This window comes from Odontesthes bonariensis, chromosome 7 (genome assembly GCF_027942865.1).
Source record: "Odontesthes bonariensis isolate fOdoBon6 chromosome 7, fOdoBon6.hap1, whole genome shotgun sequence".
Classification (NCBI taxonomy): domain Eukaryota; kingdom Metazoa; phylum Chordata; class Actinopteri; order Atheriniformes; family Atherinopsidae; genus Odontesthes; species Odontesthes bonariensis.
This window is the reverse complement of record NC_134512.1, coordinates 1,176,093-1,192,799: the sequence shown is the minus strand read 5'-3', so window position 1 is coordinate 1,192,799 and position 16,707 is coordinate 1,176,093. Positions and strand designations below refer to the sequence as shown.

General features: G+C 42.6%; 1 protein-coding gene across 2 annotated transcripts in view; it reads left to right on the top strand.

Moving 5' to 3' along the window:
• The first annotated feature begins 329 nt into the window (after positions 1–329).
• ric8a (RIC8 guanine nucleotide exchange factor A) overlaps positions 330–16,707 on the top strand; it is a 38,980-nt gene continuing 22,602 nt past the window's right edge. Inside the window, exons 1-4 of one of the 2 annotated variants that reach the window (XM_075469208.1) lie at positions 330–578; positions 10,874–10,921; positions 11,246–11,263; positions 14,787–15,000. In XM_075469208.1, coding sequence (XP_075325323.1) covers positions 483–578; positions 10,874–10,921; positions 11,246–11,263; positions 14,787–15,000 — 376 coding nt within the window. In that variant the 5' untranslated portion in view covers positions 330–482. The remainder of the gene's footprint in view (positions 579–10,873; positions 10,922–11,245; positions 11,264–14,786; positions 15,001–16,707) is intronic. The other variant, XM_075469211.1, reaches the window with a different exon arrangement.

Below are 16,707 nucleotides of genomic sequence, written 5' to 3'. Positions count from 1 at the left end.
AAGTGCAGTTTTCAGGCGTTCCTTCAGGCAAATCACCAGGAATGCTAAGGGGTTAGGCAGTTAAAATACAATCAGGTGCTACGGTTTGTTTTTTTTTCACCCTCCCGCGATGCCGTCATGTCCTTCCTCAACATTACTCGAGGGTCCGGATTTATGTAAATTTGATATTTGAGACCCTATAAATAATTTACGATGCAAGGTGTAAGGTGAGATCTGGGGGAAAATAACCAAAAGCATTTCCTAAGAGTAGTCTAAAATATCCAAAAAAAAATTAAATGGGTATTTCCCGGGGACATGAAACGCAGCACTGGGTGTGCGCAAATCCCCCCTAAGCTTCTGTTCTCTGAGGAATGCACACATCCTGCACACATCCTGCAGTCATAGGTGGGCGGTGGTAGCTCCCAGCCCGCATTTAGCCTGCAGCCTGGGGCACAAACGCACGCACACCGCATCTCGTTGTGACGCTGATTCCAGGACAAAGCATGAGCATGGGAATGGATTTACGGGTTATCATAGCGCAAATGGAGACCGGAGAGCAGGAGAGCGCGCTGGCGGCGCTGCAAGGCTTCAACAGAGAGGTAAACATGCGCGCGCCTGGCAGCATCAGCATCATCATCAGGCATCTCTGCCTCAGCTGATTTCTGTTTCCCATCCAACCATTCTTTTTTACCACTTAGATTGATGTCCATTGTTTTGTATTGAGGATAGTTGTGCACATTATTTATAATGCTATTATAACATACATGTTGGGGAAATCTGTCATGTACCTGTGACACAGCAGTGCTTTTTGATTTGCTGGTGAAGTTAAAGATGCTATTTCCTGTCTGAAGCAGAAATGCCTGCTCATGAGCTGTTTCAGTATGTTCACCAACAGGTCTCTAACTGAGTGTGTGCAGGGGGGCATCCACAGCTGGGGGGTCTCTGTGGGGTTGTCACTCTGTCGGACATCTTTTCATCATTATTTGAGCCACTGTTCACATGGACACTAAGCAACAGACACAGCAACACAAGATTCAGTCCCTGCTGTAATAAGGAGCATTAAGGAGCTGGACCTACCTGCAGACCGAAGTAAGGTCAGCTGGTGGGGTGGGGGGGGGGGTGGGGGGTGGGGGGGGCTTTAAGACCAGTCCCATATGTCAGAAGGACTCATACAAGTTCGGTGCTAGCCCAACAGGATATTGCTATTATTTGAACTCTTCATTTCTGGGCTCATTGTTAACTATTTTTCTCAAAGTCTGTACATTTTTAAAAAATGTATTCGTCTTATCAGTTTAACTATTCACGACTACATTTTCCCGGCTTTGAGAAATAAATAAGTCTCTGCTTATGGACTTTGAATGCACCACTCTCACTACATAGGTGTAGTCATTTAATAGCAAATTGATATTTCTTATGCAAAATATTGCAATATTCCTTTTTTTCCTATTTACCACACTTTTGGTGTAAAAACAAGCTTTTCCTCTCAGGTCTGCTGTGCCTCAGCATGCCGGCCGCAGAGCTTTCTCAGGTAGACACATGTTGATCCTCACAGACGGCAGTGGCACGTGGCAGAGCCGGCTGGCAGCGTTCCATCACTGCTGCAGTCACACAGTCATGGCAGGATGGCATTCATGTGTCCGGCTGCCATGCTCCTGCTGCCTGAAGCAGACAGGTGGCTCTGTTCTTCCCTGGCACTGTGCAGACCTAAAAGAATGTGCAGAAGTGGTCAAAAAGTTCTTAGCTTTTAGTTCTCAGCTCTTAGTTTTCTTTTGCAGGTCATTGAAGCATTCTGTTACTCAGATGTTGAACAAATAAAAACATTATAGCTCAAAATATCTTTAAAACTCCTTTCAAACATGACTGTTTCTTTAAAGTTCCATGTAAACAGATGTCAGTCCTTTTCTTAAATGGACAAAATATGACAGAGCCACTTGATTGTTCCCACACAGAGTCGGCCAACCCCAGATGAGCTGTTCTTCATGGTTCCCGCAGCCGAAGACTCTGTGGGAGTTGATCTTGAAGGCAATAGGATTAGATTCTCTGATACACAAATAGTCACACAGCCTAGTCAAATCCCACTCCGCTAAAGAGCTCTCAGGGATGAGGAGCTTAGTGTTAAAGAAGACTCAGCTATATAAGTTGAATAGTCTTTGTTATATACCTTCATCACGTTGAGTCTTCTCTGGTTTATTCATTACATTGTCTTAGAAGCATGAATACCTAAATGCTTTAGAAGTATTTCTTCAGTATCACACAATCATTTCAAAAGGGCACAGTTACGACAATTAATAAATGGCAACTGCAGAGTGTGGCTTTGAGCGACTGGGGGTGTGGATGAACTTTATATAACAGAGTGGTATATGGAAGGATGCATGTGACATATGTGACGCCCCCTCACTGTACTGGGGGGGCAAAGAGAGTGAAGCTTTGCCCAAAAACAACCACAAAAAATCTGTATAATTTCAAATGAAATGTGCATGAACGAGGACCGTGGCTGAGTTGGTACAGTGGGTTGCCCACTGACTGCATGGTTGGCAGTTTGATGCCCCTCCACTCCACAAGTCTTTGGGCAAGTGCAGACCATCCACTCTTTTACAGTCAGTACAGAGAACACCGAAGAAAATAAAGAAGATTAGATGGAAGTTTATCTCGCTGTGTCCATCAAACCATTTTAAAAGCAGCACACTGTGTAAAAGCAGCACACTGTGTAAAAACGGCACACTGTGTAAAAGCAGCACATTGTGTAAAAGCAGCACACTGTGTAAAAACGGCACACTGTGTAAAAACAGCACACTGTGTAAAAGCAGCAGCACACTGTGTAAAAGCAGCACACTGTGTAAAAACAGCACACTGTGTAAAAACGGCACACTGTGTAAAAACAGCACACTGTGTAAAAGCAGCAGCACACTGTGTAAAAACGGCACACTGTGTAAAAACGGCACACTGTGTAAAAGCAGCACACTGTGTAAAAACGGCACACGGTGTAAAAGCAGCACACTGTGTAAAAGCAGCACACTGTGTAAAAACAGCACACTGTGTAAAAACGGCACACTGTGTAAAAGCAGCACACTGTGTAAAAGCGGCACACTGTGTAAAAACGGCACACTGTGTAAAAACGGCACACTGTGTAAAAGCGGCACACTGTGTAAAAACAGCACACTGTGTAAAAGCAGCACACTGTGTAAAAGCAGCACACTGTGTAAAAGCAGCACACTGTGTAAAAGCAGCACACTGTGTAAAAGCGGCACACTGTGTAAAAACAGCACACTGTGTAAAAGCAGCACACTGTGTAAAAGCGGCACACTGTGTAAAAACAGCACACTGTGTAAAAGCAGCACACTGTGTAAAAGCGGCACACTGTGTAAAAACGGCACACTGTGTAAAAACAGCACACTGTGTAAAAACAGCACACTGTGTAAAAGCAGCACACTGTGTAAAAGCAGCACACTGTGTAAAAACGGCACATTGTGTAAAAGCAGCACACTGTGTAAAAGCAGCACACTGTGTAAAAACAGCACACTGTGTAAAAGCAGCAGCACACTGTGTAAAAGCAGCACACTGTGTAAAAACAGCACACTGTGTAAAAACAGCACACTGTGTAAAAGCAGCAGCACACTGTGTAAAAACAGCACACTGTGTAAAAGCAGCAGCACACTGTGTAAAAACAGCACACTGTGTAAAAGCAGCAGCACACTGTGTAAAAACGGCACATTGTGTAAAAGCAGCACACTGTGTAAAAACAGCACACTGTGTAAAAGCAGCAGCACACTGTGTAAAAACGGCACATTGTGTAAAAGCAGCACACTGTGTAAAAACAGCACACTGTGTAAAAGCAGCACACTGTGTAAAAACGGCACACTGTGTAAAAGCAGCACACTGTGTAAAAACGGCACACTGTGTAAAAGCAGCACACTGTGTAAAAGCAGCACACTGTGTAAAAACAGCACACTGTGTAAAAGCAGCACACTGTGTAAAAACAGCAGCACACTGTGTAAAAACAGCACACTGTGTAAAAGCAGCACACTGTGTAAAAACAGCACACTGTGTAAAAACAGCACACTGTGTAAAAGCGGCACACTGTGTAAAAACGGCACACTGTGTAAAAACGGCACACTGTGTAAAAGCAGCACACTGTGTAAAAACAGCACACTGTGTAAAAGCAGCACACTGTGTAAAAGCAGCACACTGTGTAAAAGCAGCACACTGTAAAAACGGCACACTGTGTAAAAACGGCACACTGTGTAAAAACAGCACACTGTGTAAAAACAGCAGCACACTGTGTAAAAACAGCACACTGTGTAAAAACAGCAGCACACTGTGTAAAAACAGCACACTGTGTAAAAACAGCAGCACACTGTGTAAAAGCAGCACACTGTGTAAAAACAGCAGCACACTGTGTAAAAACAGCACACTGCAAAAACAGCAGCACACTGTGTAAAAACAGCACACTGTGTAAAAACAGCACACTGTGTAAAAACAGCAGCACACTGTGTAAAAACAGCAGCACACTGTGTAAAAACAGCACACTGTGTAAAAGCAGCACACTGTGTAAAAACGGCACACTGTGTAAAAACAGCACACTGTGTAAAAGCAGCAGCACACTGTGTAAAAACAGCACACTGTGTAAAAGCAGCACACTGTGTAAAAACGGCACACTGTGTAAAAACAGCACACTGTGTACACTGTGTAAAAACAGCACACTGTGTAAAAGCAGCACACTGTGTAAAAACGGCACACTGTAAAAACAGCACACTGTGTAAAAACAGCACACTGTGTAAAAACAGCACACTGTGTAAAAACGGCACACTGTGTAAAAGCAGCAGCACACTGTGTAAAAGCAGCACACTGTGTAAAAACGGCACACTGTGTAAAAACAGCACACTGTGTAAAAATGGCACACTGTGTAAAAGCAGCAGCACACTGTGTAAAAACAGCACACTGTGTAAAAGCAGCACACTGTGTAAAAACGGCACACTGTGTAAAAATGGCACACTGTAAAAACAGCACACTGTGTAAAAACGGCACACTGTGTAAAAGCAGCACACTGTGTAAAAGCAGCACACTGTGTAAAAACAGCACACTGTGTAAAAACAGCACACTGTGTAAAAGCAGCACACTGTGTAAAAACGGCACACTGTGTAAAAACGGCACACTGTGTAAAAACGGCACACTGTGTAAAAACGGCACACTGTGTAAAAGCGGCACACTGTGTAAAAACGGCACACTGTGTAAAAACAGCACACTGTGTAAAAGCAGCACACTGTGTAAAAACAGCACACTGTGTAAAAGCAGCACACTGTGTAAAAACAGCACACTGTGTAAAAACAGCACACTGTGTAAAAACAGCACACTGTGTAAAAGCAGCACACTGTGTAAAAACAGCACACTGTGTAAAAACAGCACACTGTGTAAAAACAGCACACTGTGTAAAAACAGCACACTGTGTAAAAACAGCACACTGTAAAAACAGCAGCACACTGTGTAAAAACAGCACACTGTGTAAAAACAGCACACTGTGTAAAAACAGCACACTGTGTAAAAGCAGCACACTGTGTAAAAACAGCACACTGTGTAAAAACAGCAGCACACTGTGTAAAAGCAGCACACTGTGTAAAAACAGCACACTGTGTAAAAACAGCACACTGTGTAAAAGCAGCACACTGTGTAAAAGCGGCACACTGTGTAAAAACGGCACACTGTGTAAAAACGGCACACTGTGTAAAAACAGCAGCACACTGTGTAAAAACAGCAGCACACTGTGTAAAAACAGCAGCACACTGTGTAAAAGCAGCACACTGTGTAAAAACAGCACACTGTGTAAAAACAGCACACTGTGTAAAAACGGCACACTGTGTAAAAGCAGCAGCACACTGTGTAAAAGCAGCACACTGTGTAAAAGCAGCACACTGTGTAAAAACGGCACACTGTGTAAAAACAGCACACTGTGTAAAAATGGCACACTGTGTAAAAGCAGCAGCACACTGTGTAAAAACAGCACACTGTGTAAAAGCAGCACACTGTGTAAAAGCAGCACACTGTGTAAAAACGGCACACTGTGTAAAAATGGCACACTGTAAAAGCAGCACACTGTGTAAAAGCAGCAGCACACTGTGTAAAAACAGCACACTGTGTAAAAGCAGCACACTGTGTAAAAGCAGCACATTGTGTAAAAACGGCACACTGTGTAAAAACGGCACACTGTGTAAAAGCAGCACACTGTGTAAAAACGGCACACTGTGTAAAAACAGCACACTGTGTAAAAGCAGCACACTGTGTAAAAGCAGCACACTGTGTAAAAACGGCACACTGTGTAAAAACAGCACACTGTGTAAAAGCAGCACACTGTGTAAAAACAGCACACTGTGTAAAAACAGCACACTGTGTAAAAGCAGCACACTGTGTAAAAACAGCACACTGTGTAAAAGCAGCACACTGTGTAAAAACAGCACACTGTGTAAAAGCAGCACACTGTGTAAAAACGGCACACTGTGTAAAAACAGCACACTGTGTAAAAACAGCACACTGTGTAAAAGCAGCACACTGTGTAAAAACGGCACACTGTGTAAAAACGGCACACTGTGTAAAAACAGCACACTGTGTAAAAGCAGCACACTGTGTAAAAACAGCACACTGTGTAAAAACAGCACACTGTGTAAAAGCAGCACACTGTGTAAAAACAGCACACTGTGTAAAAGCAGCACACTGTGTAAAAACAGCACACTGTGTAAAAGCAGCACACTGTGTAAAAACGGCACACTGTGTAAAAACAGCACACTGTGTAAAAACAGCACACTGTGTAAAAGCAGCACACTGTGTAAAAACAGCACACTGTGTAAAAACGGCACACTGTGTAAAAACGGCACACTGTGTAAAAACAGCACACTGTGTAAAAGCAGCACACTGTGTAAAAACAGCACACTGTGTAAAAGCAGCACACTGTGTAAAAACAGCACACTGTGCAAAAGCAGCACACTGTGTAAAAACAGCACACTGTGTAAAAACAGCACACTGTGTAAAAGCAGCACACTGTGTAAAAGCAGCACACTGTGTAAAAACAGCAGCACACTGTGTAAAAACAGCACACTGCAAAAACAGCAGCACACTGTGTAAAAACAGCACACTGTGTAAAAACAGCACACTGTGTAAAAACAGCAGCACACTGTGTAAAAACAGCAGCACACTGTGTAAAAACAGCACACTGTGTAAAAGCAGCACACTGTGTAAAAACGGCACACTGTGTAAAAACAGCACACTGTGTAAAAGCAGCAGCACACTGTGTAAAAACAGCACACTGTGTAAAAGCAGCACACTGTGTAAAAACGGCACACTGTGTAAAAACAGCACACTGTGTACACTGTGTAAAAACAGCACACTGTGTAAAAGCAGCACACTGTGTAAAAACGGCACACTGTAAAAACAGCACACTGTGTAAAAACAGCACACTGTGTAAAAACAGCACACTGTGTAAAAACGGCACACTGTGTAAAAGCAGCAGCACACTGTGTAAAAGCAGCACACTGTGTAAAAACGGCACACTGTGTAAAAACAGCACACTGTGTAAAAATGGCACACTGTGTAAAAGCAGCAGCACACTGTGTAAAAACAGCACACTGTGTAAAAGCAGCACACTGTGTAAAAACGGCACACTGTGTAAAAATGGCACACTGTAAAAACAGCACACTGTGTAAAAACGGCACACTGTGTAAAAGCAGCACACTGTGTAAAAGCAGCACACTGTGTAAAAACAGCACACTGTGTAAAAACAGCACACTGTGTAAAAGCAGCACACTGTGTAAAAACGGCACACTGTGTAAAAACGGCACACTGTGTAAAAACGGCACACTGTGTAAAAACGGCACACTGTGTAAAAGCGGCACACTGTGTAAAAACGGCACACTGTGTAAAAACAGCACACTGTGTAAAAGCAGCACACTGTGTAAAAACAGCACACTGTGTAAAAGCAGCACACTGTGTAAAAACAGCACACTGTGTAAAAACAGCACACTGTGTAAAAACAGCACACTGTGTAAAAGCAGCACACTGTGTAAAAACAGCACACTGTGTAAAAACAGCACACTGTGTAAAAACAGCACACTGTGTAAAAGCAGCACACTGTGTAAAAACAGCACACTGTGTAAAAACAGCACACTGTGTAAAAACAGCACACTGTAAAAACAGCAGCACACTGTGTAAAAACAGCACACTGTGTAAAAACAGCACACTGTGTAAAAACAGCACACTGTGTAAAAGCAGCACACTGTGTAAAAACAGCACACTGTGTAAAAACAGCAGCACACTGTGTAAAAGCAGCACACTGTGTAAAAACAGCACACTGTGTAAAAACAGCACACTGTGTAAAAGCAGCACACTGTGTAAAAGCGGCACACTGTGTAAAAACGGCACACTGTGTAAAAACGGCACACTGTGTAAAAACAGCAGCACACTGTGTAAAAACAGCAGCACACTGTGTAAAAACAGCAGCACACTGTGTAAAAGCAGCACACTGTGTAAAAACAGCACACTGTGTAAAAACAGCACACTGTGTAAAAACGGCACACTGTGTAAAAGCAGCAGCACACTGTGTAAAAGCAGCACACTGTGTAAAAGCAGCACACTGTGTAAAAACGGCACACTGTGTAAAAACAGCACACTGTGTAAAAATGGCACACTGTGTAAAAGCAGCAGCACACTGTGTAAAAACAGCACACTGTGTAAAAGCAGCACACTGTGTAAAAGCAGCACACTGTGTAAAAACGGCACACTGTGTAAAAATGGCACACTGTAAAAGCAGCACACTGTGTAAAAGCAGCAGCACACTGTGTAAAAACAGCACACTGTGTAAAAGCAGCACACTGTGTAAAAGCAGCACATTGTGTAAAAACGGCACACTGTGTAAAAACGGCACACTGTGTAAAAGCAGCACACTGTGTAAAAACGGCACACTGTGTAAAAACAGCACACTGTGTAAAAGCAGCACACTGTGTAAAAGCAGCACACTGTGTAAAAACGGCACACTGTGTAAAAACAGCACACTGTGTAAAAGCAGCACACTGTGTAAAAACAGCACACTGTGTAAAAACAGCACACTGTGTAAAAGCAGCACACTGTGTAAAAACAGCACACTGTGTAAAAGCAGCACACTGTGTAAAAACAGCACACTGTGTAAAAACAGCACACTGTGTAAAAGCAGCACACTGTGTAAAAACGGCACACTGTGTAAAAACAGCACACTGTGTAAAAACAGCACACTGTGTAAAAGCAGCACACTGTGTAAAAACGGCACACTGTGTAAAAACGGCACACTGTGTAAAAACAGCACACTGTGTAAAAGCAGCACACTGTGTAAAAACAGCACACTGTGTAAAAACAGCACACTGTGTAAAAGCAGCACACTGTGTAAAAACAGCACACTGTGTAAAAGCAGCACACTGTGTAAAAACAGCACACTGTGTAAAAGCAGCACACTGTGTAAAAACGGCACACTGTGTAAAAACAGCACACTGTGTAAAAACAGCACACTGTGTAAAAGCAGCACACTGTGTAAAAACGGCACACTGTGTAAAAACGGCACACTGTGTAAAAACGGCACACTGTGTAAAAACAGCACACTGTGTAAAAGCAGCACACTGTGTAAAAACAGCACACTGTGTAAAAGCAGCACACTGTGTAAAAACAGCACACTGTGCAAAAGCAGCACACTGTGTAAAAACAGCACACTGTGTAAAAACAGCACACTGTGTAAAAGCAGCACACTGTGTAAAAACAGCACACTGTGTAAAAACAGCACACTGTGTAAAAACAGCACACTGTGTAAAAGCAGCACACTGTGTAAAAACAGCACACTGTGTAAAAACAGCACACTGTGTAAAAGCAGCACACTGTGTAAAAGCAGCACACTGTGTAAAAACAGCACACTGTGTAAAAGCAGCAGCACACTGTGTAAAAACAGCACACTGTGTAAAAGCGGCACACTGTGTAAAAGCGGCACACTGTGTAAAAACGACACACTGTGTAAAAACGGCACACTGTGTAAAAGCGGCACACTGTAAAAACGGCACACTGTGTAAAAGCGGCACACTGTGTAAAAACGGCACACTGTGTAAAAACGGCAGCACACTGTGTAAAAACGGCAGCACACTGTGTAAAAACGGCAGCACACTGTGTAAAAGCAGCAGCACACTGTGTAAAAACGGCAGCACACTGTGTAAAAACGGCAGCACACTGTGTAAAAACGGCAGCACACTGTGTAAAAGCAGCAGCACACTGTGTAAAAACAGCACACTGTGTAAAAGCAGCACACTGTGTAAAAGCAGCACACTGTGTTGTTATTATTTGTGTTATAGAACATATTCGCAAATACACACAGGGACAGCAAGCAAAGTGAAAAGAAACAAAAGTGATTCAAATGAAAGTGTTTACTTATTCACTCGTAAAAGATATGAACATGTGCTGGGATTAGGTCACAGGTTACTTTTTACTCACGTAGCAGCAGTAACTTAACACACGTGTGACCTGTAATCACACAAATCTGCCCAGATCAAAACACTGGAAGAAAAGAATACGTACATTTGCTCTTCTTTGGAGGTTATACTTTGGGACTGTACTTTCAATAAAATCCATCTGACCTGCAACTTTCTTCACACACAAACTAATGCTAAGTATGCAAAGTCTTAGCATACTTAGCATAAGTTTATACTTAATAAAACTTCCTTTATTACATTTGGAAGTTATTGTAAGATGCTACTATTTTGAAACATTTCATGATTTAGTCACATTTAGTCACAGTTTCTTCTTCTTCCTTCCTGCCATCTGCCCCCTGTCTCTCCTGTTTTTCTACTTCCTTCCTCTTGGGATCATGGTCCTCCGTGGCTGGGGGTCTCCTTCTTTCCTCCAGATGAGCCAGTGCTTCACATTCAGGAGGGGAGAAGAGCATGACAGAGAGGTACTCTTCACATTTCCAGCTTAACACTGAATCCTGAATCCTGAACATTCAATGAAATATCCCTAGTTTTCTTGTTGTTGCTCAGGACTTATTTACAACATTAAATGAAGACTTAGATGTCAGATGTGCACTTTTTGCAACAATACTTTTACCAAAGATGCCACATTCTGAGGCTCATACTTTGTTCACATAGAGGTGCCAAGATGTCCTAGAAACAAAGTGTCCATTTTGCAGGTCATTTACACTAAGCAGAAAATGAACACCAGCTTTGTGTCTCACCTGTATCATCTGTCTCTCTCCATGTTTGCTTACCCGGTCCTTTAGGATGAAAAGCTGCAAAAGGTACGAGTAGCAACAAGGACTATTTAAGACTTAGAAAAACTGCCCTAAAATTGACAAAAAATCTTTTTGTTCAAAATTTTGGCTGAGTTCCGACAAACTGGGAATTAAAAGTTGAGCTCTGACGAGGTCATTTATTGTAGAATGATCCAAAGGAAATGAAGATGTAGGTCCAACTGATGTTAAAGGGGAACTCCGGGGCATTTGAAACGCATTTCCATTGCTAGAGGTTGTCAAATACTGATAGTAGGACACAGAGAGGTGCAAATCTGCGCTCCCTGTGTGGAGATTGCGCTGTTCGCTCAGCCTGTCATGCGAGGCTAATACGTGGTGGCTAGGGGCAAGCGCTAACCCTTCCACGTAAAACAACAACTTGCACACTGCAGAAACGTCACACCACTTTATAAACCATCCGACAATAAAGTCACAAGCCTTACCATCAAAACCATATGCATGGTTCTCACATTACTGGCATGGGGACGTTACAAAACAACTTTATAAACACCATGTAACTCACCGGTTAGTTGGTATGCTCGCGCATGTGAAAGCCCAAAAGAGTCAATGGACGATAATCACATATACAAAACAATTATCTTCTCTAGAAAAACTGCGTTCAAGCATTTAAAACATTACAACAATATTACTGGGCATGTATTGTTGTAATGTTTTAAATCACATCACATCACATCACATGATGCAGCAACATACATTCAGTCAATGAAACTACACTTTGTTTTTTTTCAAGTACTATTGATCACTTGCTAACAACACATTGGCATATATGCTTGTCTGTCTTATACAGAACTATTTAATTGCAATGCAAGACAAGGCATCTTTATTTATATAGCGCATTTCATACCACAGGCAACTCAATGTAGAGGTATGCCATTGTGTTTGGTATAGTAGCAGGAGCTTTGGCAGGACGAACAGCACAAACAGCTGTGCTCTGTGTACATGCTGTGCGTGTCAGGGAGGTCCTGAGTCCCAGCTGACGTCAGAGCTTGTTAGAGTCTTAAAGAGGATGTCAGTCCATCAGGAGTCAAGTTAGTCAGTTTCAGTCACACATGCACTGTTCACAAGCATGTCATTCCTCAGGGTTAACAGTGCTGAACATCGCACATACTGTTTAGCTAATCTCATGACTAACAAGGGTTATTTCTTTTGCACACATTACTGGGGTAAGGGTTAGGATTTTGCCATTCAGATTAACACCAAAAAGGTTTTTTTTTGTATTGTTTTTCTTTTTTTCTTTTTTTTGTGTCCATGAGAAAGCCTTCCCTTCAGATGTGACTGTAAGTCTTTAACTAATGTGATATACCAGTAATAGTTAACAAAAATATGCGACGGCAAACTATTGGTGAAGAGGACAGCAGTGGACTCACATGATGCATGCTCATGCACTGCTGCATTTACACCTTTCATTCTACTACTATGTCTGCCAGACATCATTCCAGGGCAGTGGTTCAGTTAGACTCCCTCTCGTGGCAGAAAACAGTATTACACAATCAAACACTTGGAAAAACTTCAGGTTACCTGCGTAACCCTGATTCTCTGAGTAGCATGACCTCATCAGAAGCTCCTATTGCACTCTTCCAGCCAAGATTGGCTGGAGACAAGCCTGTCAGTGGCAGGGAGGGTGAGGGCCCTCCCCCTATAGGGCTGGCACTGCACAGGCATCTTATTCGAAGTCGCTCACCTCTTCCTTGCTACGAATGAGCAGCTTTGTACATGCTGGGTGTACTGAGAGTGCATAGATCTCACCCACATGCTTGGCTGAGGCAAGCGGCAACAACAGCGCTGTTTTTAAAGGGGGAACAGTAAAAGCTTCTAATACCAAAGGGAGGTCCCACGATGGAGCCAAAGGTTTGAAGACAGGGAGCTTGTGGCAAGTCCCCCCCCCATGAACTGACTCATTAAGGGATGCTGCCCCAGCTTTCCCCTCAAAACCAACATGGCAGGCTGAAATTGCTGCTAGGTACACTTTGATGGTAGAAAAAGCTTTTCCTCTGTCCATCAGATCCTGGAGGAAAGCTCATTTCACAGCCACAGAGCACTGAAATGGTTTCTCTTTCAAATCAGAGCACCATTGCTCAGAAATGGACCATAAAGAGAGCGTGTAGAAGGAGCCCTCGCATTCTGGATTGTCTCAATGACGTTCTGAGGCAGTCCTACAGGTTTTAGATTGAACCACTCACGGTCCGGGCCCTTAGAGCCAACCTTTCTGGATGTGCCTGAGACAACAGGTCCCTCCGTGGTGGCAGAGGCCAGGGCTCCTTCCAGACCCCTCAGGTCATCTGGATCCGGTCTTCTATCAGTTCCCAGAGTCAGAACCAGACATGGAGAAGCTGCGTTCAGCTTCTATGCTCCACATGTCTGGAACAAACTCCCAGAAAGCCTCAGATCAGCTGAAACACTCAGTGGATTTAAGTCCAGGCTGAAGACGCATCTATTTCAGCTGCGTTTGGATAAAGCTCCAAATCTGAAGCTTGAGTTTCAAAACTTAATCATATTTTAACTCCTGATTTTATCTATTGTTCTTATTTCTTTCTTTTTTGTTTAAAATTTAAATCGTGCTTTTTATTTCTACTGTTTGAATGTCTCTGTAAAGCACTTTGAATTGCCTTGTAGTTGAATTGTGCTGTACAGATAAACCTGCCTTGCCCAATGGAGCTGCGTTATCTGTGCGAACCTGTGTTTAGCAGTGGGGTGCAATGAGAATCACTGACATGCCCTAATCTTTTTTTCTTCCTTTCCAAGCCTGTCAGGGCTTCACAGCAGGGAGTGACATCCAGTCATAAGTGATACGTTTGAAGTGTATCACCTGGCATACAATAAAAATAAACATACTTCTTTTCTTTTCTTTTCCTAAACATCCTTAAAAATGTTTGAAGTAAAAAGAAGGTGATTGTTCCCACACCAAGTCCCAGAGGGATTGAGCAGTACTCAGCCTCTTGTCCATCACTGATACATCCAACAACTGCAGAGCCATCTGAAAGTTTCTGGAACCGCCAGGACTCTGAGTTGTACTGGAAGTCTGAGGTGTGCAATGGAAAGAGAAACTGTGGGATTCCAGTAAGCAGTAAAGGGAGTACAGTCCCTGCGGTGGTCCTGTGGAGCTGACCACCTTCTCAGACACACAACCCCTTCAGTCTCACAAACTGTGCTCTGTTTGGCACATAGTCAGTAATCCGGGTGATTGTGGTGGTATCCACCTGCATTTTCTGCTGCTTCTCTCATAACAGGGCAGGCTGGGTCATGTCACTGGAGAAATCAAAGAACATGATCCTGCCTTCTTTTGTCCAGAAAGCACTGCAACAAGTTGCCTCCAGTGCAGTGCCATGCTTTTAAAAAATGGACCTAGTTGTGAACAGGCTAAAACCTTTTGATCTGGATTAAACTTAGTTTTTTTGGTATACATGTGTAAATTTCCTCATTAGCTGTTGAGCTACAAGGATCAAATAGTCATTGCTAATCTTTGCATCAGAAATATATCGGTGTAACTTTACTTCTTTGTTGTGTTGCACAGCACCTGGGGGAGTTGGTGCTTGGTTTCCTGAAAAGGGAGCTGCAACCTTCCTGTCTGCTAGCCTGTTTGGAAACGGTGCGAATCTTGACCAGAGACAAACATTCTTTGGATCCATTCATCAGATGCTCATCTATGTCCATTCTTGCTTGCTATGCTGGTATCACCACGACCTGTACTGCCTCACCAGCCCAGAGTCAGCCAGTGGAAGGCCAAGGTAATTATTCTGATTATTTGATGCTTCTCCATGGTTTTACCATATCCAAAGGTATCCTGCTGCTCCTGCTCAACACATTCTCACTCCCAACGGATGATTGGTCAGGAGCCTTGGGCATTTTAACTAATATGATACTATATATGTGTGTGTATGTATATACAGTATATAAAAAAATGTATATCATTACATTTGAATGAATCAATACCAATATGTGAGCTACGGTCACTATTTGAAAACCTTGCAGCATTCAGCTTGTCATCTCCTGCTGTAGCTTTAACCACTAGTGTGCAAAGAATACAGAAGGGTGAGCTATTTCTGTAGTTCACAGCCAAACAGACATGGCCCCAATGTAAAGTGCAACAATGCTGTCGGTTGTCTTGGCAACCTAAAACAAATATTAGCAGCCAGCTACAGAGCCTTCTTTCACCAATTTTACTCAACAGTTTGCACATTACTTGGAATAAACTTGGCAACAGCTTTGTGACGTTCTTCCGTTTTTTTGTTTTCACTCTCTCTCACTCACATGACACACTGAAGTTTGACCCATTTAGCACCATTGTTATTTTAGTTTTGATTTATTTTTGCTCCACTTTATTTTTTTGTTGTCTTTTGCTTCAAAGGAAAACTACATGTTTATGTTTAGGAAAACGTGGTTTTGGTTGCACCCCTTGACAGCATTAACCACATGTTTCAGTAGTAGGCAGTCTTCTCCCATCTGAAAGAAACTTGCACTTTCCTTGGTCCCATGGCAGCGATGACCCCAGTCAAAAAGATTAGGCTCAGTCTGGTCTCTCTCCAAATCCACCACATACCATGGTTAGCTTGGTCACAGGATACGCCCACAGCATAATTTGTGAACATTTTGGTGTGTTTGATAGACCTCATAGAGTTCTCCCAGTATTTGAAACAAATTTCAAAAGACCATGGAGAACCAAATGTTCTCTGCTGTTGAATCATTACCTTGTAAACCTAGAAACTGGAGGAGAGGGCTTTTGCAGAAGAGATGTGTGCCTTCCCACATGTGGTTAATATAGTAAAAGGGTGTATTTTAAACTAAACAGTGAAGTTTACTAAACATAGAAATAAAGTGTAGCTCCACAAGCTGTGTTCTTTATTCTTCCATCCCACTTTAGTCTCCAAATTTGGTCTTCATGAGTCCTCAACCTGCAACATAGATCACTGCCCTGAGTTAAAATGGGACACATTTATTACGGCCGTGATTCCAGCTTATCGTGTTCAAAGGGAGTCGTTTCTCTCCACAGTCGCCTCAGGCACGCTCAGGACAGGAGATTGGACTGAAGACAAGTTTCAGTGCAATGTGTTGGTTTCCTTAGCTAGGAAATTGAACTCCAATTGGCTTGTATTGGACTATGCTATTCAAGTCAAGTCAAGTGGTTTTATTGTCATTTTAACCATATACAGTGGTAGCAACAGGTGCTACACAGAACAGTAACTACACAACACAACATAAAGGGCACGTGTGCAGTAGCATGTGCAATAACGCAAGACAATTCACAATAAATACGCAGGACAGTTTACAATTTAACAGAGCAAAAAAACAATAACTACAGTGCAGATAGCCCACTGATAGTGGGAACAGTAGGTGTAAACAATGTGTTTAGCAGCATTTATTTATTTAAATAAATGCAAACTTATTTAAGTGCCTTGAGATGACATTTGTTGTAATTTGGCGCTATATAAATAAAC